Below are 26,331 nucleotides of genomic sequence, written 5' to 3' on the forward strand. Positions count from 1 at the left end.
ATGGCCGCGGTGCTAGGTGTGTGCTGGGAAGGGTCAGCGCAGGAATGCTTTGTATTGGAGTGCTGCCCCAGCACAGGAGGGCTGCTTGCTTCGTGGGGAAGGAATGCAGCCAGACTCTTAAATGTGACCTTCTCCGTGTTACACGTGGTGTTTGGGAGCTGTTCCTCTCAGTGAGCAGCCCGCAGCCCAGCCGCGCCCGATGGGGCCTTTCCCTTTGTTAGGCAAAGCCTATTGATTTAATTTCTGCATCGTTGTTCAAGCTAACACCGAATATGTCACTGGTGGTGGTGCATGAAATTGAACAGCCTCCAGGAGGGCTGAAACACGAGGCTGACAGGATGATGCAGGCCAGGTGCTGCTGTAGGCAGTGATGGCAGTGAGCTGGGGATGCTACATGCAGCAAATGGCAGAGCCTCAGCAAACATCACTGCTGTGGCTCAGGGTGTGCTGAGCTGAACGGCTGGTCGGTTTGACAGCAGAGGAGAGCAACTTTGCACGGTGTTTTGTTGAATGTTCCAGTGGTGGAACGTATGCTTGGTTGGGTCTGGCCTGGCTTGTGGTGGGCTGTGAAGTCTTCTCCTAAACTTCATGGAGTTATTAAAAGTTGGTGTATGGGTGGAAGACTATATAGCATGTAGAGTATCCAGTGAGATTTGTTTGCTTAATGAATAAGTGAATTACAGTGTGAGAGTACAAGGGCTGCTCCCTGCCTCACACCAACTCTGCTTCCTCTCCCCCATGACCAACATGCAAGTCTCTTCCCATGCTGTTTCTGTGTGTGCATTGCTTCATGATGAAGGTGCTCTCATGGAGTGTAAAAGTTTTTCAAAAGGATCCATAACTTAAAAAAAATTCCTAAAAATCCTGTGGATTTCAAAATTCAGAATGAAAACTTGTTTTGAACCTCAATGCCTTCAATGTGTAGCTCCTGCTGTCGTTGTCCCACTGGTGTTGCGAGCTCAGTGTCCCTTATCAGCACAGGGTTCTGTGTGTTCACGGCTTTAGCTGAACACACTACTAATTACTGAAGCTAGAGAGCTGCTTGAAGCAGCTTTAAGGAGAAACTGCAGGGATCTGCCTTGAGCTGCTTCCCAACTGGTCAGACATTAAATGAAGAACTTGGATAAATCTAAATGACAGCTTGTGACGGATGTGCCAGACACTGTGCTGCAATGCACGGAGGGCATCGCTTCCCCTGAAGCAGACCAGCAGACGGGGGACAGCTGCAAACTACTCACCTCTATTAATTTTCACACCATGAGTCTTTCTGGGCAGTAATATGTTACAATTTTGCTTTGTCTGGGATTGCCTGGTTTTGGCTCTGGGAAATGGCGTAGCCTGTCTGGGTATTGGAGAAGCATGATTTATGTTTGGTAAGGCTGGGAAGATGATGCTCAGGATGCATGCAGAGAGGAGGCCAAGTGAGCTGCTTTGAACACCAGGGAAAACAGCAAAATCTTCCCTGGGCTGTCCCACCCAAGTTTGCTAAGCCCTAGCAGAGGAGATAGAGGTTGATGCCTCTCAAGGACTGACGTGGGCCATGTTCTCCTTCCCTGGAAGAAATGCCTCAAATTGTCCAGAGCAATACAGAATGCAGCACCCTTGCATGTGTTGGAGCAGCCCTGAGCCACCAGGGTCCAGAGCTGGTGGCTGGGGTTTGTGGGCTGGGGCTCTGCTGCCAGTGGTGGTGTCTGTGGCAGCAAGGTCTTCTCCTGCATAGAGACTGAAGTGACTTGGTAGTGTGGCATTTTCCAGCAGGTTTGCTTATTTGGGATGGTTATGGGACTTGGAAGAGGAAGTCTCTGGGAGGGGAAAAAAATCATGCAATTACTCTAAACCTAATTTTTTGCAGTTACCACCAATCTTAAATTCTGTGGTGTGACTAAACTGCTGCAAGGCCCTCACACTAGCACTTTGTGTATATATATGTATATATAGCACATATATGAAATGTAATTTCTAGGCACGTTAGGGCTTCTTAAGGAAAGTGCAGATAACCAGCCTGGTGCTCTGCAGGGAAAGCATGTGAGCATGGAAAACTACAGGTCCTTTCCTTTTGCTCATGTGCTTTTCACTCTTGTTCTGTGTCAGCTTTTGATTTACTCCAGCAGAAGAGCTGAATCCAGAGCATAGCAAGCAAATTTAGCAAGAGATCCCTCCTGGCACCTCACATGCTCACGCAGCTCCCTCTGACTTGGCTGGCCAAAACCCCAAAAGGGTTTTGTGCCATGTAAAATTGTACGGGAGAGGAGCTGCCTAATATCTACCAGAAATAAGTATTTGGCCCACTGTCAGACCATGTGAGTCCGTGGGCATTCTTCCATAGATTGTGGTGGCTGTGGGGTGGCTCCTCCCTGACCTGGTGCCTGGACCAGCACCATCCCAGAGAAGCAGACCTGCTGGATGATGCCACCCTCCCAAGCATGCAAGCAGTGCCAATGTCAATCCCAAGGTGAGGGATCCACCCCTCAGCGTGTCCTGGAGTCACTGTGGGAGTTGGCACTCGAGTTATGTTCTGGTGCCAGGAGAAACGAGTACACGATGTTCAGGGAGAAGAGGTCAGCTCTCTTCCTGTTTAGATGTTTTCCAAAAATGCTTGAGCATCTGAGTGGAAAAACGACCGAGGGAACCATTCAAATTAGGAAACAGGAAATACTTCAAAACTGTAGATGCAGTTTTGGCAGCTGAAATGAGATGTGAGATGTCAGGTAGGGCTGGTGAGTGCCCTGCTGGGCCAGTCTGGTTCTCAGGTTCACAGGTCTGGTTCTCATGCTGCACACAGACACAGCTTGCCCAGTAGCTGCTGTCAGCCCTGTGCGAGGTCCGAGCCAAGGCACTGGGTGTCTTGTGTCACAGCAGTGACGTTCAGTGCGAGGTTCTTTTTGAGTTCAGATCTTCAGTATTTCCATTAGTGAACAGTGAAAATGATGACATTAAAACCAGAAGTTCTACACAGTATAAGTTAGTAGCAGATTTTCTAGTGCTAGGCTACCAGTGTGATGAAATAAGGTGTTCAGGCCAAACGTCAGCTCTGCTCTTGACTCTTCTTCCCTTTCAGCAAATCACTGGGTCTCCTTATGCTTTTTTCTAGCCATACTTTAAGTTGATGTAATGCTACTTTTAAGCCTCTTCAATTACTCCTGCATCTGATTGTATGTAATATGCCCTGAGGGCAGTGCTTCAGGTTTGCCCATTGATTTGCTGTGTGACCATGAGTGCAGTTAACCCTTAGTTAGGTTAGGTTTGAACTCCTTAGTTCAAAGGAGTTGTGCTCAGTTATGCTCATGTTCGTGTTATCCAGATTCCTGCTTTATACTCAACAGCTCAGACTTTCCAGGCAGTTTTTTATTGTTAAATTTGAGTACCGAATCTAACACGGAAGAGATTTGGATGCCTGAAAGTTCCATTAAATTCACCTCAAGCAAGTTTCAGTAGAACTTAGAGAGTGAAGCAAATTTAGATACTTCTGAAAATGTCACCCTAGTTTCACTTCCAGGGCCTGATGTTACATGGACACCTGAATTTCGAGCCAAATGCCTAATGCTGCTCCAACCTGACTGGTGCTACACATTAAGTATGCACAAAATTAATGTATGCTAATGCTAGAGGGGAAAAATGCTTGAAAGTGAAAACTACTGTGCATCAGAATGCATTCTTCAAGACTTAGCTGTTTTATCTCTACTCTGAACTTAATGACCGCTTCCTCTGAGCTGCTGTGGAGCTGCTGTGGAGGGCTGCATTGTGCTGCTTTCCCACAGTCCCCTCCATGTGGGAAAGCTGGGGCATTCAGTCAAGGAGTGGTATCAGCTCAAGGACAGGTCTTCTGAGGGATGAGCGGCCAAAGAAGAGGTGTGGATGGAGCCTGTTATGCCGCTAGGATTGGCCCCTGGTTTTGATAACATTCTTAGTTTCCTCCTGTGTATAATGAACAACTCTGTTCTTCCTTAACTTTGTTGGAAGGTTTCTGTGAAATAACATGGGCAAAAAGTGAACCCATTTTCTGAATATTTTAAGAACTTGCTGCTTAGTTTTGTGTGTTATTTGATGGCAAATACAGCTTAGAAAAGCAGCCAGGATGGGTTTGGCCCTAGAACCATTTTGGGAACATGCAAATGCAAACAAACCTTTCCTAAAAACATTCTTTGCAACCCCACCCTTGAGGAATGGCCCTCTCTGGCAAGGTGCAAAGTTGGTCAATGCTGAAAGTGGAGTGCTGAACTGTGGCTCTCCTCTGCACTCAGCAGTTACTTTTATATTACTGAGAGCTCCCTGGAGTCGGGGGGTGGGCTGCTGGGAACCACGTACTGCACGGGGTGGGCAGGGAGGCAGCATCTGGCCGTGCATCCTTGTGACCTGATGAAAAGCAATGGGTGGGGATTGAGAGGCCGGAGCATGGCCTCAGTGGCAGCAGCAGCAGGGTTTCAGCCCTGCCCGGCGATCCTGTCTGCACACATACAGAATACAGAGTACCCATCTCTGAACCAGTGTTGCAAAGGGTTTAGTTCAGCATCCCTGCACAGCAATTAATACAGCAGAGCTGTGAGCAGATAGTCTGAATGCTTGCAGCAGGAGCACTGCCACGCAAGTTAGTTCCTGGAATTTGTAAAACATTTCATGCTCCTTGCTTGTGAAACAGCGTAGAAGTGCGTTGTCCAATTTCTACGAATATCCTAACTTCTGTATAGCATGCCCTCAAATCACTGGAATAGTCATCTGACTTCAGCAAAGACAAGGGTGGAAATGGAGTTGAATGGTTCCAAAAAGAAAAGCTATCAGACCTCAGCTGTGTTCTGCTTATTTTTTTTTCAATTTGCTTCCTTTTCATTGCTTTTTCTATTTACAGAGACATAAATAATGTTAAATTCCAGATCACCCATGGGTCTGAAATCCAGCTGAAACAAGGACTCCTGCCAGTTTTTGCAAATGTGAAAGAAAAATAGCTCATCCGTAGTAAATGCTCCTTCTGACTTATGTTATCCCTTTGCATTTAAGGTCAGCTATCTCTGAGAGGAGGGGGGGAAAAAAAAGATACAGGATATGCAGAGAGTCAGCTGCAATAACAAGCCAAACCTCTGCATGAAGGTCTTCTCATCAGGATTTTGATTTTCAGACTGTTCACAGCTGCCAGCACATTTCTTTCTTTGGCCTGAATAGCACAAATACTGGGCTATGTAGTGCTGTTCCTTATGCTGGTGTAAATCTAGGTCAGAGCTTAAACCTTGACTTTTGAACATATACACATTTTATCCCTTAGTGGGATGGAATGTGGTATAAAATTAATCACAGGTATAAATCTATGCAAGTTGTCTTCCCACTTGTGTGAATTTGACTTCAGATGACCTCAGAGTAGTGCCTTTGGAATTCAGTTTGTGCAACACAGGCAGATTTTGGCTTGGTGCTCTCTGCTCTACCTGTGATAGGGACTGAGAGTGGCTGTTCAGTTACAAACAGATCATTCTGAAATTCTTCCAGTTTTCTTTTCTTAGTAATGTTTCTCTGTCCTGACAGAGAAAATGGCTGCAGGTTTTGTAATCAGTTTATTCTGCTGCTCATGCAGTTGGAAGGGCTGAAGGAGGCATCCTTTTTTGCAGGTATCTTCATCTTTATTTCCTTTATCCGAGATTGTACCCTCATAGAATCTTAGAACCACAAGGTTGGAAAGGACCTACAACATCATCTAATCCAATCATCATTGGTCATGATTCAAAACAGGAGCAGTGAATAATTCAGATGTGGTATGAGTATGCTAGAGATGAAGTATTTTCATACAGTGGCCAATTAGAAATGTTATTAATGATTACATGAAGGTGCTGAAATGCAGTTCAAAGAGGACTAGCTGGGTCAAGAGATGGCAGCTGGATTGAGACACTTATAAGTTCTGTGTCCATTTTCTGCATGTCTGATTCAAACTTTTCTTTCACAGAATCATAGACTGATTGAGGTTAGAAGGGACCTCTGTGTCCTCTGGCCCAGCCCCTCTCCAGTAGTGCTGCCCGGAGCAGATGCACAGGACCATGTCCAGGCAGCTTTTGAAGCTCTTCAAAGGAGGAGAGTCCAGAAGCTTTCTGGGCAACTATGCCAGTTCTCTATTGTCTGCTGAGCACAGAAGTTCTTCCTGATGGTCAGACAGAGCCTCCTCTGTTTCAGTTTTTGCCTATTACATTTTGTCTTGTCATTGGGCATTGAGTCTGTCTCTCTCTTCTTTGCACTATCCCTTCTTCAGGTGTTTGTGTGTGTTGATGAGATGCCCCTGAGCCTTCCCTGGGCTGGACAGACTCAGTTCCCTTAGCTTTTTCTCACATGGGGAACGTTGCAGTCCCTTCAACATCTTAGCAACCTTTTGCTGAAGCATTTCCAGTAGTTCCATGCCCTCGCTGGGGAGTCCACAGAACTGGATGTGGTCGGTCCATCATTGAAACTTTACCAAGTTGGTCAAGCATGACTTCTTGGTGATTCCAAGCTGTCTACTTGTGATGATTTTCCCATTGCTTATATGTCTGAAAATGGTTTCCAGGATTAGCTGCTTCATCACCTTCCCTCTCCAATTTGAGGCTGACCGGCCTTTAGTTTTCTGGGTCCTCTTGCCCTTGTGAGGTGCTTCTCCCAGTCACAGTGGTCAGCTAGAGGTTGTTGAGTGCCTGCATTGACAACAGCCAGCTCTTCCTGAACCTGTGGGCTCATCTGTCAGGGCCCACAGGTAGGGACTGCTCCTTGAGGCCAGTGTGTCTGTGCTCCCTCCTGCTGCTCTTTGGAGGGGGGTTTTGTTTTCTCTAAGGAGTATGCAGCCCTGTGATGCTCACTGCTGTGTTCAGGAGAGGGGGGGGAAAAACAGCTGAATTCCTCTTGGTTCTTGAAATAAACTTGGAAAAACCTTTGAACTTCCTCTGCTGGAGGAATATGTTTATATGTTATTTTCATTACGTTTCTCTTCCTGAGAGTGTGAGAAAGGTGGCAGTGTGGGTACAGGAAGGGGAGCTGGGAAGCAGTGTGACCATCCCATCTCAAGAACATAAGATGTGCCAGTGTGCAGCCAGGTTATAAATGGTTTCAGGAGTGCAATTCAGCTTTGATGCATATAATTTTATCATTAGAAAACAAACCCAAGGGGAAAATGGAACTTTACAAAAAATGATCTTTGTTTCAAAGTATTATCTACTGAAAATATAGTTGATTCTACTGGCCTTTACAATTGTTCTTCTTTGAGATGATCTGATGCTGACCTTAGAATGTGCCACAAAGTCCATCTATTCCAAGTAATTATCAGAGGAATTATTGGAAAGGAACTATTTAATGTAATGCATTTTATATAAAATAGTATGGCAAAAAAAAAAAAAAAAACTTCATTTTCTGTACTGTTACCTCTGCTCACAGTGTTTCAGGACATTGGTGCTTGTACACTTCTAGGTGGATAGCAGGAGCTGATTCTGCAGCAGCTGTTTTCTAAGGCTGCACCATTGCACCTCACACTTGGGTATCTGCGGTTAGGATAATCAGAAGAAACAAAGCTTCTCAGAAGAAAAAAGACAGCAGGTAAGGAATAACAAAGAGGAGATTAGCTATATGCCTAAATTAAAGCTTATGGCTTGATTAAATGGCCTTAGCTGTCTGCTCTGAGGCTGTAGTGCTAGGAGGTCTCGTGGGTCTCATCACCAGGTACTTGTAATAATGTCACTATTTCCAGGACTCTTAACACAAGCAGCATGGCAGGGGAGGAATTGCTGAGGGTAGCTGACTGAGGATAATGGATAGTAGGATGAAATTGAGAGGAGAAACTTAATTGGAATTAACTAGCTGAGAAAAGCCTCTTGATTTGTCAGACGGTGAAATTGCCTCCCAGGAGCAATGGGATAGTCCCAGCCACGTGGGCATTTAAAGCCAGTCTAATGTGTATGATTCCCTGAGTTAACTGGAGTATCTCAATAATTGGAGCTGACACAAGGATTTATCTCCTTTGATTGACTCGCTTTCAGGGAGGCTCATCTCTTTGTGGTAGGGTGCAAAGCTTTCAGGGCAGCTGTTTGCACTTAAACTGCCAGAAGCTGACAATATGTATCCATTTCAGCTCTTGGAATGCCTTCTTTGAGAAAACACTTAAATCACTGAAATAGACAGTGCTAATCAGTCTGCAGGAAAATGGAGCGTCCTTACCTGGGGCTCTGTGCCATAAATCTTCTTGTGGCAACGCTCAGTTATCATACAGCACTAGAAAGCCATTTAGGTGCATTACTGCCAAATGCTCAATCAACCTGAAAAATTGGGCTGATTTTGGCCAAGCCCATAAAAGGAAAAAGTGTTTTGCCAAACGTATAAAAACAAATGGTCGGTATTTTGGCAGAAGATACCATTTGCAATAGAGATATTAATCACACTGAGATGATGGAAGTGATACCCCGTGCTGATTTGCAACAAGCTGATGTACTGCAGCAGGTTGGCCCTAGAGGGTGAGCTGTGCAAGGAGCTTTTGTGATCAGCTGTGGCCAGCAGCAACCTCTGCTCTCTCACTTTGCCCTCTCAGTCAGCACAGCTCTCTGGATCAATGCCTCCTCCAGTACTCCAGTGCTTTTCACAGCGTGCTGGTTTGTGTATGAGGTTTATGAGATATGCCCAAATCCATCAAGTTGGATAAGGAGGAAAAAGCTATTGCTATCAAAGTTGACATCAGCTTGGAATGTTTGCTGACTGCTGTGCTTCAGGTCACAGCTGGTGGCTGTCTGTTGATGTTTGCAAGGCTGTGGGATGACTGACTCAGCCTGACTTCCCAGCTGAGAGGTACAGCCTCCCAGAAGTTGACTGGCCTGTAAGCATACATTTCCATGGTGAAATTTGCCTTTTTTTTTTTCCCTTGGAATGTTGTCAGATATTGCAGTATGAGGGTAATACTGCGATTTACTTTTAAAGAGTGAATGGTTTTAAAGGAACTTGCATTTCACTGGGACATCCTGTTTCAAACTACTGTTTTTCCTGTAATGAGAAGGTTGGGTTAAATATATCTGTGCGAGTGCAGGGATAAAAAAAATCCAAAATGTGAAGGGAGAACTGAGGAGAAGAGCTGGTGGAAAAATGGAACATACAGAAGTTATTTAAAGATACAAAAAAAAAAAAAAAAAAAAAAGTTAAAAATACCCCGTGAGAATCTTAGGCTTTGGTAGTATCTGTAAAGCTGGTTTTGCTTCCAGCCCACCGTTCCCAGGCTGTTTTTTTCTACACATGTTCTCTTTCAAAGAGTCCTGGAAGGGTGCTGGCCTGAAGCTGCTCCCTTGTGTCACGATGCAGATAAATTGTCACTTTGCATGTTGTGTGAGAGTGCAATAAATAAATTACAGTCTCTTGTTAAATCCAGCTAGCCTGCTTGGCTCTTAGTCATGTCAGCCCTGAATTTCATGTCTGAACTAGACACAGTGCAGAGATGGATTTCCTCTGATATGTTCCTGAGTAACTTGCCATTTAATTTAACTGAGCAGGTCCTTGTTCTCCTGTTCTGGAATGATGGATTGTGAAATACACTCCTCTAAATTAATCCGGGCACTTGACTTCCGTCTGCAGAGTGATCTTTCTCAGCGGTATGCTAAGTAAGCTTTTAAAAAGTATGCTGAATATGAATGCTATGTGCTTGGTCGATGATTTAAGCATTTACACTTTCTAGACTTCACAGAAATAACAAATATGGCTTAGCAGCATTTTTTATACCCTTTCAGAAGTGATCATTCAAGTAACTTCAAAGAGACTTAAATGGATTTTTAAGTATGATGATAGAAGTGAGGGCAACTCCCCTCTCATCAGAAAGCCATCAATTGGAAATGTGGCTGAGCAAAGCTTGTAAGACTTCTGATTGCAGGGCTTCCATAGATCATCCGGAAAGCTTTATATTGGAGCTATTAATGGTAAAATATTTAGCATGGGTGCTGTCACTGCTTATGCTGGCTTGGTGCTGGAAGGGAGCAGCGCCCATTTATTTTTTTTTTTTTTCCCTTTTTACTGTTCATTCTTCTTTAAAGATGACGAAAGGTATTTCTGGGAGGAGGAAAGGAGCGTAGGAATACTCGTATTCCTAGTATTCCTAGCATAGGAAAAGTGTCTCCTTTATAAGAATAGCAAGATTTGCAGTGAAGTTGAGTAACTGATATTGATGTAAACCCACTCACCAGCTCCTACCAGCCTGGGTGCTCCCTCACTCCAGAGATAAGGACTGTCACAGAAGGGGTTTCACAGCATGCCTGGGGGCCAGCTGGAACCCAGCACTCTTGAACATGGGGAAACATGACAAATGCTGCCATTACTGAACTATGTCACAGTGTTTTCTGGGCAAAGGTAGATGACAGTAAACTTTTGGCAACAGATGAACTGCAGCACATGCTTGTCCATCAGTTCGTTCTAGGTGGGTTTGTGTCTATGGAGAATGATGCATTGTTTGGCTGAAACCAGGTTCCTGCTTTGATGTTTAGTTTGTATGTGTTAGAATTTGACTGGAATCAGAAGGCCTGATTCCTTTCACTTCACTACCAGTGGTGGTAGACATAGGGATGGTATCTTCTTTGCAGAACAGGCTGAGAAAGATTTGTGTTGTTCAAAGCATACTAAGTTAATATTTTGGACAAAGTGAGAATGTGCACATGCTAACATCCTGGTATTGTCAGGATAATGTGTGTTTTTCTTGATCTTTCTAAAGACTTTTACATATGGAATGTAAACTTGCTTCTTTGACTAGGTAGATGAGGAGCCTTCCAAATTTTACTCTGTACCAGCCTCTGACATTTGTAATGCCTCAAGTAAATTTGGTGTGTATTTGGTAACCAGAAGAAATGACACGTATATTTTCTATGATACCAACTTAACCAGCTGTATCTGTCTCATTGCTTAAAAATAAACTGAAGAATTGAAGCCCACTTCTTACTTTCTGTCAGCAGTCTCCCAGCACAACACATATGTGATCTGCCAACTCCACGTCTTGAAACAGAATACACAGCCAACCCATCTAAGGAAAAATTATTTGGTTCAAGAATTGTGTCGTGCCTGGGCACAAATAAGACCTTAACCTCCTGTCATGATTAGGCTGGCACCGAGCTCTAATTCAGTCTTAAGGAAGGACTGAGTAGCAATGAAATCTGAAGGCAGCTAAGGCAAAACATGATCTTTTGATCTGAAATGCTTTTGTTAATGGGTTTTAGTTGTTTGCTAGTTTTAGTATCAATATTTCATCTCTGAGCATCATCCTTAAATCTGGAATGTGAAATAATGTTCTTTTGAGTTTGGAAGGTCTATAAAGACAAAGTAGTTTAATAACCGAGATGAAAGGCTTTGAAGTCTTCAAGCCTTACAGGCTCATGTTGATTTGTGGTGGAGTCTGGACAGGGGATGCATTTTTATACCTGTCAGTTGGTGTGGGCACCGTGTGATCAACCGCAGGTGTTATGGAGGATGCAGCCATGTATCTTTAATGTACTTAAATGAGATTTAAAATCCAATGTCTTGTCTTGTGTCCACAATGCCGTGTGAGATAGCACTGAGGCTCAGGTGGTTGCCAGATCTATGCCTGGATCTGGCAATGCTTTGTCAGCCAGAACAGGTGCTGCCAGCCCTGCTGGGAGAGGAGCTGGGAAAGGGCCTTGCCAGCCATCCCAGAACCAAAGCGGTGGCTTCAATACTGACTTTAGGTTCTTTGTTATCTCCTAAAATGAAAATCATGACTAAGCCACAATGAAGGTTTGGTGTCTCAGGCAGTTGCTCTTTAAACATTTAGCGCTCCATACTGCAAATCCCACTGAGACAGGCTGAGAGCTAGGATGCTTGCCAAGGGCTTTAAGCTGATATGAGCTGCAGCCACTTCATAAACTGCTTCGGTGCTGCGCCCATTTTGGGCCAACCCAGCTCGAGGAGTCTTGACATTTCTGGATGTCCTCTAACCATGTAATGCTGATAGAAATGTTTAAAAAGTTGTGAGTTATTTGATGCACTGTGTTTAAATAAGCAGTCTTGTAATGCCTGACAGCTGGGTGAGACGAGCGCTCTGGGGAAGGAAGAGGTCAGCACGAGTTATGTGCAGAGCTTAAACTCTGACGAGGGACATGTTGGATCCACAGAACAGAGAGCAAAGCCGATGGAGTGCTGGGAGTGCCGTGCTAAAATGTTAGATGTTTAGAATGTTTGAAAAGCTGCAGTGGACTCTGTACTCTTGTTTGAGTAAGCGCTTAGTTTGGCACGAAGGGATTAAAACTGGTCACAAGGCATGGCTGAGATACATCAGTGTGTTACAGAGCCTACCACCGCATTTGAATGTAGCTTTATGTTACCTTTACGTTGATTTGAAGCCATCTCCAGACCTGTTGCAGGAACAGGTGTGTGATTAGGGTGCCAGTGTCATTGTAGCAATGCTTTTCCACTTCTACAGAATCACTCCAAAGAAAGTTATCTTAAAGCAATGAGATTATTGACTTCTTGACTCTTGTCACCGTCCATATGGTGGCTGCAACTGGAGACCCTCTGTCTGCTTTGAACATTTGGAAAACGGATTGGCAAGTTCTTACTGCCATTCCACAGTTCGCCTTTCACGTTCTGATTGTGGTCTTTTTTTTCTTTTTTCTCTTCATTTTTTATTTGTGTGCATCAGTTGCTTTATTTGTGTTCTCTTTTAATGTCCTCTTCACATTCCAGTTTCCAAACTGGAAAGCTGAAATGCATCTCTGCTTCTCTGACACCCCAGAGAATGTGTGTGTGTGTGTGTGTGTGTGTATATATATATATATATATATATATATATATATATGCACGTGTGTATATATATGTGTGTGTGTATATAAATATAGATATGTATTAGAAAAAAATGCTGTTTTCTAGAAAGGTCTCAAAGATGTCAAGGATGTGTCTGATGATGAGCTTGATCCAGGAAAACAGCAAATAACATGAATTATATCATAAAATCAGTTCCTGGGTCTGCAATGACAGATTTGGCTGGGATTAAGCAGTACTTTTTTTCTTTCTTTCTTGTTGACACATTCTTGGAATAGAATGGCAAACAAACATCAAATACCACTGGAAAAAGTTTCAGCCTATGGTGGGAATGCAAGCTGATCAGTCACTAATGAACAAACATTAGCTGTTCATAGAGACCAGCAAATTTCCTAGCTACAAGGAGGAGCTGTTGGCCACAGGTTATTAATCTGAGCAAAACTGTGGGCTCTCAAATGCTTGCAAATAACAAAGTAAGGGTGTGAATGTGGCCAAACCAAACTACTGTAGAGAACTCAAGCATTTGCTAAACCTCTTTAGTCTGCATTCTATCAGGATTTCATTCAGCTTTTACTAGATTAATAATTAGTTTCATCAATTACTTATAACTGAAGTTTCTCTACTCCAGTGCTTCTTATTAAGGAGAACCACTGTACCCAGCTCTCCTGTGACAGGATTACAAGTTCTTTGCACCACGTTGCTCCCATTGCTCCCATGCAAAGCCCCACTAGTGGTAATAATTGGTAAAAACCAATTCCAAAACACCGATATTTGGGTGTCTGGTTAACCCTGACACTTGCTTAAATGGAAAAGGAGGTCGCTCAGGGAGACCAGATGATGTCATAGTGACCCCCCAGCCTTTGTCCATGGGGAAAATACTTTTTCAATCAATATATTTTCTTTGGTTGGGAGCTTTTGGTTTTGTTAGACTTATTAATTTTATCTGATTACTTCCTATATTAAGTCATGTTTGTTAATTTTCTTTTGTGGAACTGACAGTTCTTCCCCATTGCCTCAAATATCCATCTTTTAACTGTTGTCTTAATGTATTACCTGTGTGTTCTGCATTGTATTATTATTTCCTGCCCATCAGTCTAACCCGAATCACGCAGCTTTTCTATGACCATCTGAAAAAGACAAATTATGAGCTCTTTTTATTAGGAAAGCAAAAGTGAAACTCTCTATCTGTATGTATACTTCCAAAATGGAAGCACTCAATTTTGAGGTGAAAGTTCATCTTGGAGAAAGAGATGCCTGAAACACTCAGCCAGGTTGTACACACCTTCTCAGACTCAGGACACCACACTCATCAGGTGAATGCAACTGCAGTAGTATCAGTGCGTTTCCATCTTCACTGAGATGTTCTGTGCAGCTAGGCACTACAACTTGTAGCTATACCAGTTGTTTTCATCCACTCCTTTTCATGGGAAACAGACTTCAAGATGCATGCCATTTTGCAACCCTCTTGCTGTGTTTTCACTTTCCTAGTGCTGGCACTGAGGTGGAACCTACAGCCAAGTTGGAGTTTATTGCTTCTTGCACAGCTGTTTTGTTACGCTCTCAATTGTGGTGTTTGACATCTTGGCCAGAGTCAAAGCTGGCCATGTGAGAGCATCTGGAGGCAGCAGCCTTCATGCCAAAAACTTCAGTATTAAGGCAGTTCTATACCCCTGTGAAGAAATCTTTTAGTTTCTTTATGGCTCCTGTTGTTAAGATATGCAAGCATCTTTCCCTTTGGGAAGTAAAAGAAAGATCCAGGATCTTTGTGTTGTAAAGACAAGAGCCTGGTCTCTTAATGTTCCCTATGCCAAAGAAATCTTCAAAAAGCACGGTTTAACTTGTGACGGTTGGTGTTTGTTGAAATGAGGTCATGCCTTTAAGTGTATGTGTATATGTATCCACATAAGAAAACATAACCTGTTTACTGGTGCTGACTGTGGCACCAGGCCCCAAATCCTTATGCATTTATTGTCACATGCTACTGTTATTTTGCACATGTGTTGAGCCCCCCTCTGGGCTTTATACTCTCATCTCCTTGGTAGTGGAAGGTGCGAACTTGACAAAATGGCTCTGATTTTCTTTCCCTGTGAGCAATGAAATAGTCAAGAGAACCTTGGAGGCCTGAGTGTCTTCATGATATTTTGCCTATGCATGCCTATTTATTTGGCTGGCAGAAAAAGAAAATAGGTGGAAATTATTTTGTTCCATTATTTTGTCAGCAGCTCAGAAACAAAATGTGGGGTTTCTTGTCCAGCTTCAGATTCCTCAGCCCACTCTAGGGCATTTCTTATTGCAAAAGATTTTTCCATTTCCGTGAGCACCTCTACGTACAGTCGTTCCTCCTTTTGTTGTCATATAATGTTTCTGTATTTGTTACCATCAGGAAAGAGTGGATTTCAGTTGCAATCAAATGTGGCTGTGCAGAGGGAGCTTGTGGCTGCCTTCTAGAGACTACTGCATTTCTTTGGGGCCCAGGCCCAAGAAGAATTCTTGTTTTAAATAGAAAATTCTTGCTTATGTATTGCATTCATTCCATCTCCTTTTTTTTTCTTTTTTTTTTTCCCTGCTATATATGTTATTTTAGTGTTCCAGAATACAAGAGCCTTAACATTGCACATTGTCCTACAGAGTTTTATAGACACTAGAGTGGCTCATAGAGTTTGAATCATCTTTTGGTCACTGTGGATTACTGCAGCATTCTACCTTATGTCTGTCCTATCTAACTGTAATGCCTAACAGTCCAGAACAGTCTGGACCTAACAGTCCAGAAGCTATCAAATTAGTAGTGATTTAAGTTAACTTCCAGGGAAGTAACATTAAATGTTCTAGTTTTTCTGAGACCAGCCTACACAGAGCTCTTTGCCTTGTTTCACTATCCCTGCACAAATGCTGTTCAGGCTGGAAAGGCTGGTTGTGCCCTTCTATTAGAAACTTTTTTATCATTAAAAAAAAAAATCATTTTATATGTCTCAGCTTAAAAATCAGAACTAAGGGAAACTTAGTGTTATGCCACAGCATAGGCAAGATGCTTTTTTCACACTACTTCTGTAATACAGGTTTATTGATGTTGGCTGCACTGGAAGCAAGCAATTACCCAAGCTGTTACCTACAGCTCCTCCTAAGTATTTCACAAGGAATTTATCTCAGTCCCTGTAAAACACCAGCCATGCAGAATGCTGGAGCTGCTGCTGTTGGACAGTGTGCAGGAGCAAAGCATGGAGAAGCACTGGGTCTGGGACTGCAGGGAATTTTATCTCCAATCTGCTTGGAGAATACTGCTCAAGTGTGATTTTAGAAATCCTCTAAAGTCAATGGGAGTTGGACACCTAATTTTGCTGAGTCCTTTGAAAATCACATGGAGCAAACAGTACTTCCTCTAACATGTAGAAAGAAATTAAAAGATCAGCGAATGCTGGCAAGCTAGTTAATGTGATCTGCAAAGAAAATGCCTTTAGACTTATCTGGGTCCCAGTGACTGCCAAGGGAGGCTAATGACAAGGATCCGAGCAAAGATCTTAATGGTGGCTTGGGAGCCCCAGTAATCAGCTTGGGAAGCTAATGTCAAGGAGCTGGATAAAGATGCAATTAAACTCACCGCAAAGTCTGGGGATAGATTGCACTTCTCAGCTGTGATAACTGAGGAGTTGGCTGTGATTCCAAAACAACAGCATGACAGTAAAGTAGGAAACAAAGGGCAGATATCTCACTGCTTACATTTCCAGATGTACATATTTATTGTCTGTGTAGAGCCTAAATTACCCTGGCAAAATTCCAAGCAAGGATGCTTTTGCTTTTTCTCTGGTGGATTAATAAAGTGCAATTAGTCTTTGCTGTGTTACACTGTATGGAGGGCTGCTGGCTGTTGAGGAGGCTGAGCAGGGCAGTGGTTTGGGACTGCTGGGGAAGGGAGGCAGCGGCACTGGCTGGGCTGAGGAGCAGTCTGCCTTCATCTCTGATAAAACAGGTTTCAAGGAGGGGTGCCTGGGCCTTGTCTTGTCTGTTGCTGCTGTAGCAGGATTAACACTGTGTGGAAGAAGTCTTCCCACGTAATCAGAAATTGGGGAAGAGCAGAATTCTTTGGACTTTTTTCCAGTTGCCTTCCAGATTAGGGTAATATGTAATAATAATAATAAAGGCAGAATCAGTTGTCTTACCTGCTCTACCTGTATTTGCATGGCACAGGGAGGAGCAGAAGTGCCTTGAGAACTTGCCTTGTTGAGCAACTCTGTTATTTCTCACAAGCAAAGAACTGCAAAAAAGCTGGAAAGTAGGGTGCTGGAGTAACTGACGTCAAGGTGCTGTCAGCAGCAAGAAACCTCTCCTTGGTATGGGTTTGGGGGAGATTGAAATCGCTCTGAAGTAAGACTTGACCACCACTCAAAAATGGAAGACTGCATCGTGATGGGACGAGGGGAAATGATTTCAGATGAGAAGAGGGAGATTTAAATTGGGCATACAGAAGTTGTTCACAGTAAGGGTGGTGAGGCACTGGTAGAGGCTGCTCAGAGGCGTGATGGACTGTTCTTGGAGGCATTCCAGGTCAGGCTGGATGGGGTTCTAAGCAGCCTGACCCAGTGTAGGTATCCCTGTTCATTGCAGTGAGCTGGACTAGGTGACTTTTAACTCTAAGAATTCTTTGATTGTCTCAAGGTGGGAGTATTGTACCTGCCACAAGTTTTATAAATACCCTGGAAAATTAGTTCAAAGATAAGAGAGCAAATCAGACCCCAATGTAAAGAAGAGCACATTCATGGCAAGGATTCCTACAGGGCTGGGTGGGCTGGGCGGGCTGGGCAGCCTGGCCCCATGCCTTGCCCCACGTGTGTCCACCACTGCCCCTTCTTTCTATGGAAGAGGCCACCTCTAGGTGTGAAATATCATTGTGTTTTCTGTCCTACTCATAGCTGGTGTCATTGCTAGCCACAAAATATTTGTTTGCCTCTTCTTCTCATCACAGCTTGGGTTTTGGTTTGCTCTAAAAAGTGTCATCCATCTAGAGTGTTGGGGAGTAGCAAGCAGGGCTGAGTGTGAGACCGATGAGCTTTATTTCCGTGGTCTGACCCATGTGCAAACCTCAGATTGCTGTGCTGTTATACTGGTCCTTCTCCTGGCTCCTGTCAGCAGGTTTGCTTTCTGTTGTGGTTTTCTCTGTGAGTATAATGGTTGTGCTTTGTCGGTCCCCTGCCTTGGTATTCAGTAAGTGCTGCATTTTGGTAAAGATTGTGATAAATTACGGTGTTGGGTACAATAATAAATGTTAGCATAGCATATATAGGCCATTGAGGAATACGTCAGACTTGGTTCTGCCTTTTAAATGTGCTTTTGTAACATTCATTTGAAAGGAGCCTTTGCCTTTTGGTCCAGCTCTGTTCTGACAAGTGCCATAGTATATGAGGATGTTAAAAAGTGTGCAAGCATGGGATTCCTCTCCATCAACAGACCCAAGAGCTGCCAGTCTTTGCCGAGTTAGAGCCTTCTGGCATGCACTCATGTAAACATGTTTATGTTTTGAGGCATCTGTTGAGTGTTTCTGTGAAGTTACATTCTGCTCTTGCTCCTGTGGGAATGGTAGAGCATTGGCCATAGGTTTCTATGGATTGTCAGAAAGTGAGCAGTTAATTCTTGACATCTGTTATGCTGAAGTGACTGCCAAGTTGAGTGGGAAGTTGGCAAGGAAATAAATATTGATGGGCCCTAGCAACAGGTACTCCTGAGAACTCTTGTTCTGGGAATGCTCAGGCAGAGTCCACGTTATTAATGTTGTGATAGGATTTAAGGCCTATTTATAGGGTTTGTCTGTGTCTTATCAGCTCAGAGCACACAAATGATCTTTACTGTATGAGGGCCCTGGTGCATCTCGAGTACATGCTTACAACTAAACTCTCATGTTTGATGTCTATCCTATGTCAGAACCACTACTACAGAGATATGCGCATGTAAATGCGCTGGATGCAGTGAGTTTTTTCTCTTAGTAGTATACTGATGATACGTTCATATACAAGGCCCTTTGGGAATCCTCTGGATGAAACTAGCTTGTGTATTCTGTAAAAGCATTACTCGTGAGCCCTATAAGTGAGCAGTGTTATGTTCTCGTTGCAGAACTTGAAGCCAGAGAAGCCTGTGCCTGGCTGCGGGCTGCCGGCTTTCCCCAGTATGCCCAGCTGTTTGAAGGTATGATCCCAAAGAGCAGCTGATACGGAGCTTAAGCAGAACTGCTAATATGAATATTCTTTCAGAATCTGGCACTTCTGATGGAGCACCTCCAAATTCTGCAGTATCTTCATGCGAACCTATAGAAAGCGTGCAGCACGGTGCATGTTCTTGCAGGAGTGACACCTTATTGAGGCTGGAGTGGCCTCAGGAGAATTCTGCACTGGACCAGAGCTTTTCTGGTTGAGGTTAGAGTGTGACTTCTGCTTCTGTGATGTTCTGTTGCTTATAATTTTCTTGGTCTCTTCTTTGGAGCATTATTCTTTGGACACGCAGAAAAATTGTCGAAATAGACTTTGATGTATTTAGCCTGTGCTAAACCTGTGGCAAAATTCCCTGCCATTCAAATTTCAGCTCCAACTTCTTTATTTGCAGATATGCAGTTTCCTATTGACATAAGGACTGTGAGGAAAGACCATGAATTTTTAGATGGAGATGCAATCGAATCACTGTTCAGGTAAATGTTACTCCTGGATCATCTTCAACACCTGCAGGTTCCACAAGGTGTTTGTCACTCAGCTGTTCCTGGCTTGATTTGTGTCAGCGTATGACAGTGTCACTTATGCTGTGACTGTACTGCGTCATAACTGACTCTGCAGGCTCTAATTAAAATATTGGATAATAACTCTTTCCAAGGATTTAGTTTCACAGCCTCATTTTTTTTATTATGTTCTTTTAAGAAGTCAGCACAGTGTTCTTTCATTTTCAAAATCTTGAATCAGTTTTTCACAGTCAATCCTTAAAGCTCGTTATAAGATTTTTTTTTTAAAACAAGTGCATGTGATTAAGTACAGTCCTCTTTAGTTTTGAGATGGCAGAACTGGACCTGTGAATGTCACAGGTTAGTGTTGTCAAAGTTAGTGGGCACTGGTTGGCCAAAACGTATGGAGAACATCTGGCTGTGCACCAGTTGTTGGAACCAATAATGCTGACTCAGTTTAGAAGTTTGCTACTAGTTTGGAGCATGTTGTTTTTTGAGGGGGAAAAAAAAAGATTAAATTCAACTGTTTTTCTTCTACCCTAGACGGCTGAACACGTTGAATAAGTGTGCATTGATGGAAGTGGAAATAAACTGTCAGAGGAACCAGGTATGTTTGTGAAATATGGTTAATGTTCTCAGTAAGAAGGTGATTAACTGTTATATTAAAATACTTTTTTTCAAATGTGTATGAAGGATTGCTTGTTGCCAGGCACTCACTTGGTGTGCGGGCAACACAGCGAACACGGTACCTGGTGCAAATGGTTGGTGTGGCTGAGGTCTCCAAGAGGAGACTTTCTACCTGGAAGTTTTGGTCACTGAAGCATGAAGTGTTTGATTTGTTTGTCTTTGGGTAAAAATACTTGGCCAAATCCTCCAGATTTGCTGCAAAACTGAATTTTTTATCCTGAGATCAAATCTGCCATCTTTTCCTATGGTAAACTTAGCGGGCTTGTCAGCATGCTGGGCTGTGGTTTGTCACCATGTTTTTCAACTAACAGAGCAGACCTCAGGGTAGACCTTTGCTAACTGAATGTTTACATTTCCGTATGTAGGTTTTAGAGATAGGCAGTTTTGTTTTGTTTACTTTTTTTTTTATAATGTAATGTTTTCAAAACTGCCCTTGAAATGTACTTTTCTTCCAAGAGCGACGACTCCGATGATGATGAACCTTGTGCAATAAGTAATAAATGGGCGTATGAGCGGTGCAGCCAGAAGTGGTTTCGCCTTGAGAGCCTAGAAGGTTCCACAGAAGGTGCTGGTGCATCCCTCCCAGGCAGCCCGATGCTGAAGAGCACTGGTAATGAAAACAGAGTCCTTTTGGACCATGGTGACAAACATGATACGTCATCAATTCATAGCACTAGCAGCGGTGACAGTGATGCCGTTAGCTCCCCAAAGTCTTTTGAAGACACGGAAGCCAGCCCGAGTTCTTCCAGTAAAGTTGCTTCACTGGAATCTGCCTTTAATTGCTCACTTCCCCCCAGTTTAAATGCCACCAATGAGAAGAAGCTTTGGGATAAGTCACCGTACAAAAAGAGGAAGAGCCTTTTAAAGAAAATGGAGAAGTTGCACTTAAGGAGCAGCAACTTAAGGAGTGGTCAGTCAAAGGCCAAACCCATCATAAGTGAACCTTTCCTTCTGGAAGGACTTAATGAGGAGAAGATGAAGATGCTTAACTGTGTAAATATCACTGACCTCCCTGGCATCCAAACAAAGAACAATTCTTCCTGTTCTCCTCCTAGCTGCATAAGAAACAATAAGTTTGAAAACAGAACGGTGAGCACTGCCCGTCCTCTTAAAAAACCAGAAAGCTGCTGTGAAAGAAAGGGGAGGTGTGCTGAGGACTTGGGCAAATGCCTGCTGTGGAGTGATGCATCTCAGGGAAACCTAAACAATGAAGTAGAGTTGCAAACAAACCAGATGTTTCAAGTACCACGCGGCCACAAACCTGGCACTTTCCCCAAAGCCCTCATGAAAAGTCCTGTGTCTCCAGGAGATGACTCTCCTGTCAGCTGGAGAACTGGCTGCGGAGGGAGCCGGAGCAGAAGCAAGACCAAGGACTCCAAAGCCCCCAGCAGCCCCATCTCACGCGCAGATAACAGGCTGAGTGTGTATGACAACATGCCTAATGTTGAATTTGATAAGCTGGAAGCAGCAGAAGTTGGAGATGATGATGTTTTTTCAGAACTGAACAGTGTTATAGAAGATGTCAAGGGTCTCAGAAAGCTGGTTGATCAGTGGACAGAGAAGTTCTCAGATGATGGGTATTTGGACTTACCCAGTGACTTAACGTCTCTGTATCCGTCCTCACCTAAAGAAATCTCTCTTGACACAGAGCACTTGGAAGTTAAGAGAGCAGCTGTGCTGTCCTCTGAGGGAGAGGACAGCTGTGAGATGGGCAAGGAGCTCAGCTCTACAGGCCTGGTGTTCATAACAGACCCTACAAAGACCAACAGGTCAGTCATCCTTGGGTTTCCCTATTAAAACACCTTTCTAGAAGCTTTCCCTGTTGATTCTTTCCACTGAAAACGTAATTGTTATTCCAGAACAAAATATACTTAAGGGAGGCTATTCTGGGAATTAGAGTCTGCACTGGTGGTGCCAAGCACTTCTGGGCTGTAGGCAGCATGAGGTCTACTTACGTCTGCTCTGATCTTGTTGGAAGCAGGGCTCTCATGATCTCAGGTTGGGTAGTTGGAAGCTGTTATTCTCAGGCAGAGTGGTAATGCAGTGACACAGCTGCCCAGGGAGGTTGCGGGCTCATCGTCCTGGAGTTGTTCAAGAGCTGTGGAGATGTGGCACTGAGTGACACGTGAGCACAGTAGGGATGGGCTGGTGCTTAGACAAGATGATCTTAGAGGTCTTTTCCAACCTTAATGATTTTATGACTCAATCAGTACTTAGATATTTGGAGTTAGACTTATGGCTGGCTTGCTGTGCTTCTTACTGAAATCTTTGGTACGGCCATAGAGAGTAGCACTTTGTAAGTGATTAACCACAGGTTGTTTGGGAGGCACAGGTTGTGTTGAGTATTGGAGGTTTCCCAGAAGCAAGCAGAAAACTAAGAGGGACAATGGGAAATTGTCCTTTGGCATGACCAACATTTATCCTGTAGGCACAGGAAGCAATGTGGGTCTGTGGAAGACAGCAGGATCGTGGAAGGCTTTTCCACACAGGCTGACAGTCCATCAGCCACCCAGCTGGCCCGGGCACAGAAGCTGGCACTGCTGAAACTCACTGCTGTCATGGACAGATACTCCCCTTCCAGTAAGCAGGGCTGGAACTGGTAAGTAGTCTGTTGTTAAAGCAAATACTGTTGGAAAGACAGGATTTAAAACAAGCAGGTGAATTTCCTTGTGTGACTAGGTGACATCGTCCACAACGAAGAATTTCATCCTGCTAAATCAGTGCTGTTTTGTGCTTATTGCAGTGGCTCCAGCAGTTCATCTGCTGTAAACAAAACTTCTGTTTCTCACTGGTCCCTGGTTTCAGAGCACTTTGTATTTTCTCTCTGAATCTTCCCATGTTTGGGGCTCTGACAGAGGTGCTTGGCAGAGACTACAGGACCGGAGGCGAGTGCAGACTGGGCAGAGCTGTGCTGGACAGCTGTTAAGTTACGTGTGCTGGTTTTTGTTTTCAGGACTATACCAAAGTCAAAAAAAATAAACACCTCTGACTACAAGGACAGAAATGTCTTTGGGGTCCCCTTGCTGCTGAACGTTCAGCGAACAAACCACCCGCTGCCTATCGGCATCCTGCAGGCACTGGATTATTTAAGAAGCCACTTCCTTGACCAGGTATGGCCTGAGGACATACCACTAAGCAGTCATGGTATGCCTGGGGGATTAGCCATGCTGCTTCCACTGGTACCAGAATATGTTGGTGTTAAGTCCTGCTACCGTAGGGTTTTAACTATCAAAAGGAAAGGGAGGGAGCAATGATTTTGTGTTGAGGTTTGAGTCCTGATGACTTTGTCTTTAACTTTTTCTTTTCCCTTGTAGGTTGGCCTGTTCCGCAAATCCGGTGTTAGATCCAGGATCCTGTCCTTAAGAGAAATGAATGAAACCAGGTCGAACAGTGTGTGCTACGAAGGGCAGTCAGCCTTTGATGTGGCAGATATGGTGAAGCAGTATTTCCGAGACCTTCCTGAGCCCATATTTACCAGCAGGCTCTGTGAATCCTTCCTCCACATCTACCAATGTAGGTAACAAAAGCTTTGGCTTTCCACTTCCTTGAGTATCTTGTGCTTCTTTAGCATTTGGCTGTATAAAGCTGGACAGACTGGGACTGGTGCTATGATGTTACCTTAGTGTCACACAGTCAGATGAGTCAGGGCCTGACTGAAAAGACAACTTCAGTGCTGTTATTTGGGCTGCAACTAGAGCCAGCTCTGTAAGCCCACTGGCATGACATTGAAGAAAAACTACAAACTGTGCACCAGCATTGTGGAATGTGTATTGCCACGTGGTGGGCAAAAGCTGTACATGTGCTGTGATGCCAGTAGCAGCCTTCGTGCTGTGAGCTGGAATGAAAGGGCAATGCATGAACCTATGTTCTCAGTGCCCTGCTTGGCATGCCTTTAGATGCTGCCCTGCAATCACGTGTGATTTCTATTGTTTTCTGTTTCCAGATGTGCCGAAGGACCAGCAACTGCAGGCTGTCCAGGCTGCCATTCTCCTTCTGCCCAAGGAGAACCGGGAAGCCTTGAAAATTCTCCTCTTCTTCCTACGAGATGTGGTCGCGTGTGTTGAGGAAAACCAAATGACCCCAACCAACATTGCTGTCTGCCTCGCCCCATCGCTGTTTCACCTCAACACCCTCAGACGGGACAGTTCCTCCTCCTCCACTCGGTATTTCATCCTGTTGAGCATTGCTGCCTTGCAGCAGCATTTTTCTTTGCTAGACCAATGCTTTGTGTAGCTGTCACAGACCAAGTGCTTCTAGGGGCGCTAGTTGGGGTTTGGTGCAGATGTGGGAGCTGTCCTCAGTTCAGGCTCAGCACAGGCAATGTGCCCCTCCTGTCCCACTGCTGGTGAGTGTGTGAGCAAGGCAGCACATCCCTGGCACTCTGGGGCGCCTCCTGTTCTTCTGCCTGACTGCGCCCACTGCCTGTGTTACCGTGGGGTGTGCAGGACCTGCAGACCCCTGGCAGCCTGCAGCAGCTGCTGTCACTCGTTCCTCTGGGCGATAAGGGATTGTTTCTGCCAAACAGAGCCACGAGGATCCTGCATGTTTATCTCCTTAAGCAGAAGTTATGCTATCTGGGTTGCATAACATCTCCTGCTCCTACGTGCGGAGAGGAAGGTGCCCTTGGGCCAAAGCAGGCAAATGGAATCTCAGAGAGCATTCAGCCTTATCTATGCTCCTGAGGCACAGCTGTTTGCTGTGCTCTGTGCCCCTGGGTGTGGACAGACATGTCTCAGGGCACGGAGGCTTTAAGGGTAGCACAGTGCCCAGCAGCACAGCCACTTGTCACCCCATAGGTGACTTAAAAATTGGGGCTGCTCTCAGTGAGGCAGGAGCACAGGGCAGCTACTCCTCCCAGCTGCAGGTGCCTGTGAGCACCTCCTGGCTTCAATTCAACAATCCTCTGAAATACCAGGATCAGAAGGAGAGTCTGAGCTTTCCCTTTGCTGTCACTGTGCAGAAGGGGGTTCCTTTGAACCCTCAGCAGTGCTGTAACCAGGCATTAATGCTGCAGAGCAGGGTTCAGACTTCAAAGCACAGGGCAGGCAAGGCTGCCTTTGAGGTGTGTGGCTGAGGACTTGATCCCCCAATGGATTTTGGAGCCGTTTGGCAGGAATGCACATAGCTAAGAAGTGGCAGAAACCAGGATTAATTCTGTCATATAGTGAGTATGAAATAAAGAGGGGTCTGTTTTTTGAAACGTGGACCGTGTAGTCCTTGTGGATGTTGCAGGGTCTCAGACAAGCACAGCAGCTGAAGGCTGCACAAAGAGCAGTTGGGTTATGGCTCTCTGTGGCCATGTGTGATGTGATCTGGGAAGCAAAGTGCTGTGCCCTGTCTCTCCTGAGCAGCTGACCCCGCCTTGGTTGCAATCAGGGTGCCCCAGCAGGGGTGATGCAGTGATGCTATGTAAGCCTTGCACGGCACTTCTGATCCCACACAGTTTCTTGCTCACTATCTTTTCCTTTCCCATTCACAGATCAAGCCAGAGGAAATGCAGCCTGGGGAAGCCGGACCAGAAGGAGCTGAGCGACAACCTGGCAGCCACGCAGGGCTTGGCCCACATGATAACAGAATGCAACAGGCTCTTCCAGGTAAGGTGCTGGATGTTGCACTGCGAAAGCATTGGCAGGGGTTTGCTGCCTTGGGCTTGGGGCCAGCTTGGTGTTTGTGCAGTTGAGGGCTGCCCCATTCCCACTGGTGCCAGGCCTGACCCTCCCATCTTGAGGGAGCTGGCAAGGGATGACACTCTGTGCTGGAACCGTGGTTGTAGTGACAGCCATGCCTGCGTCTGGCCACAGCCCCTCACCTCCCCCCCATTAATTTGCATTTGGATCTTCCCACAGACTGATTTCCCAGCTTGACCTCGGCCCTTCCTTGTTATTATGGACTTTGCTAGCACTTACTGGACTGGGACTCACGCTGTCTACTATCACCGATTCTGAGCCTGCCCTGTTGGCTGCTGCCCCACCTCCTGGCTCACTTAGCACTCCTCACCATGGATGTGCCTGATGATCTGCACCTGGGGCTGACCCTGTTTTCCACTGTTGTCTGCCACTCTCTCAGGTACTGGGGGACAGGGTGGCTTCTCCTGCAGCCTTATCACAACTGATTCACAGCCCCATGATCCTGGGGAGCCCTCGGTGCATCCCATTATTCAGCTCTGCTCTTCTTTCTTGCACATGGCTCTTAGCAGTATGGAGCTGCCTCCCTCACCCTTCCCCAGTGAG

At 44.8% G+C, this 26,331-nt stretch overlaps 1 protein-coding gene across 1 annotated transcript; it reads left to right on the forward strand.

Moving 5' to 3' along the window:
- On the forward strand, positions 1-25,965 carry LOC306951707 (rho GTPase-activating protein 7-like; the record flags this gene model as incomplete). Its single annotated transcript, XM_079542235.1, has 11 exons — positions 1-16; positions 18,823-18,894; positions 19,309-19,390; positions 19,958-20,021; positions 20,558-21,870; positions 22,530-22,700; positions 23,055-23,211; positions 23,416-23,614; positions 24,045-24,264; positions 25,581-25,695; positions 25,948-25,965. The coding sequence occupies 11 exons, from the start codon at positions 1-3 to the stop codon at positions 25,963-25,965; spliced, it is 2,427 nt and encodes an 808-aa protein (XP_079398361.1).
- Positions 25,966-26,331: the final 366 nt, after the last annotated feature.

The sequence above is a fragment of the Tetrao urogallus genome, assembly GCF_951394365.1.
Source record: "Tetrao urogallus genome assembly, chromosome: 14".
Lineage (NCBI taxonomy): Eukaryota > Metazoa > Chordata > Aves > Galliformes > Phasianidae > Tetrao > Tetrao urogallus.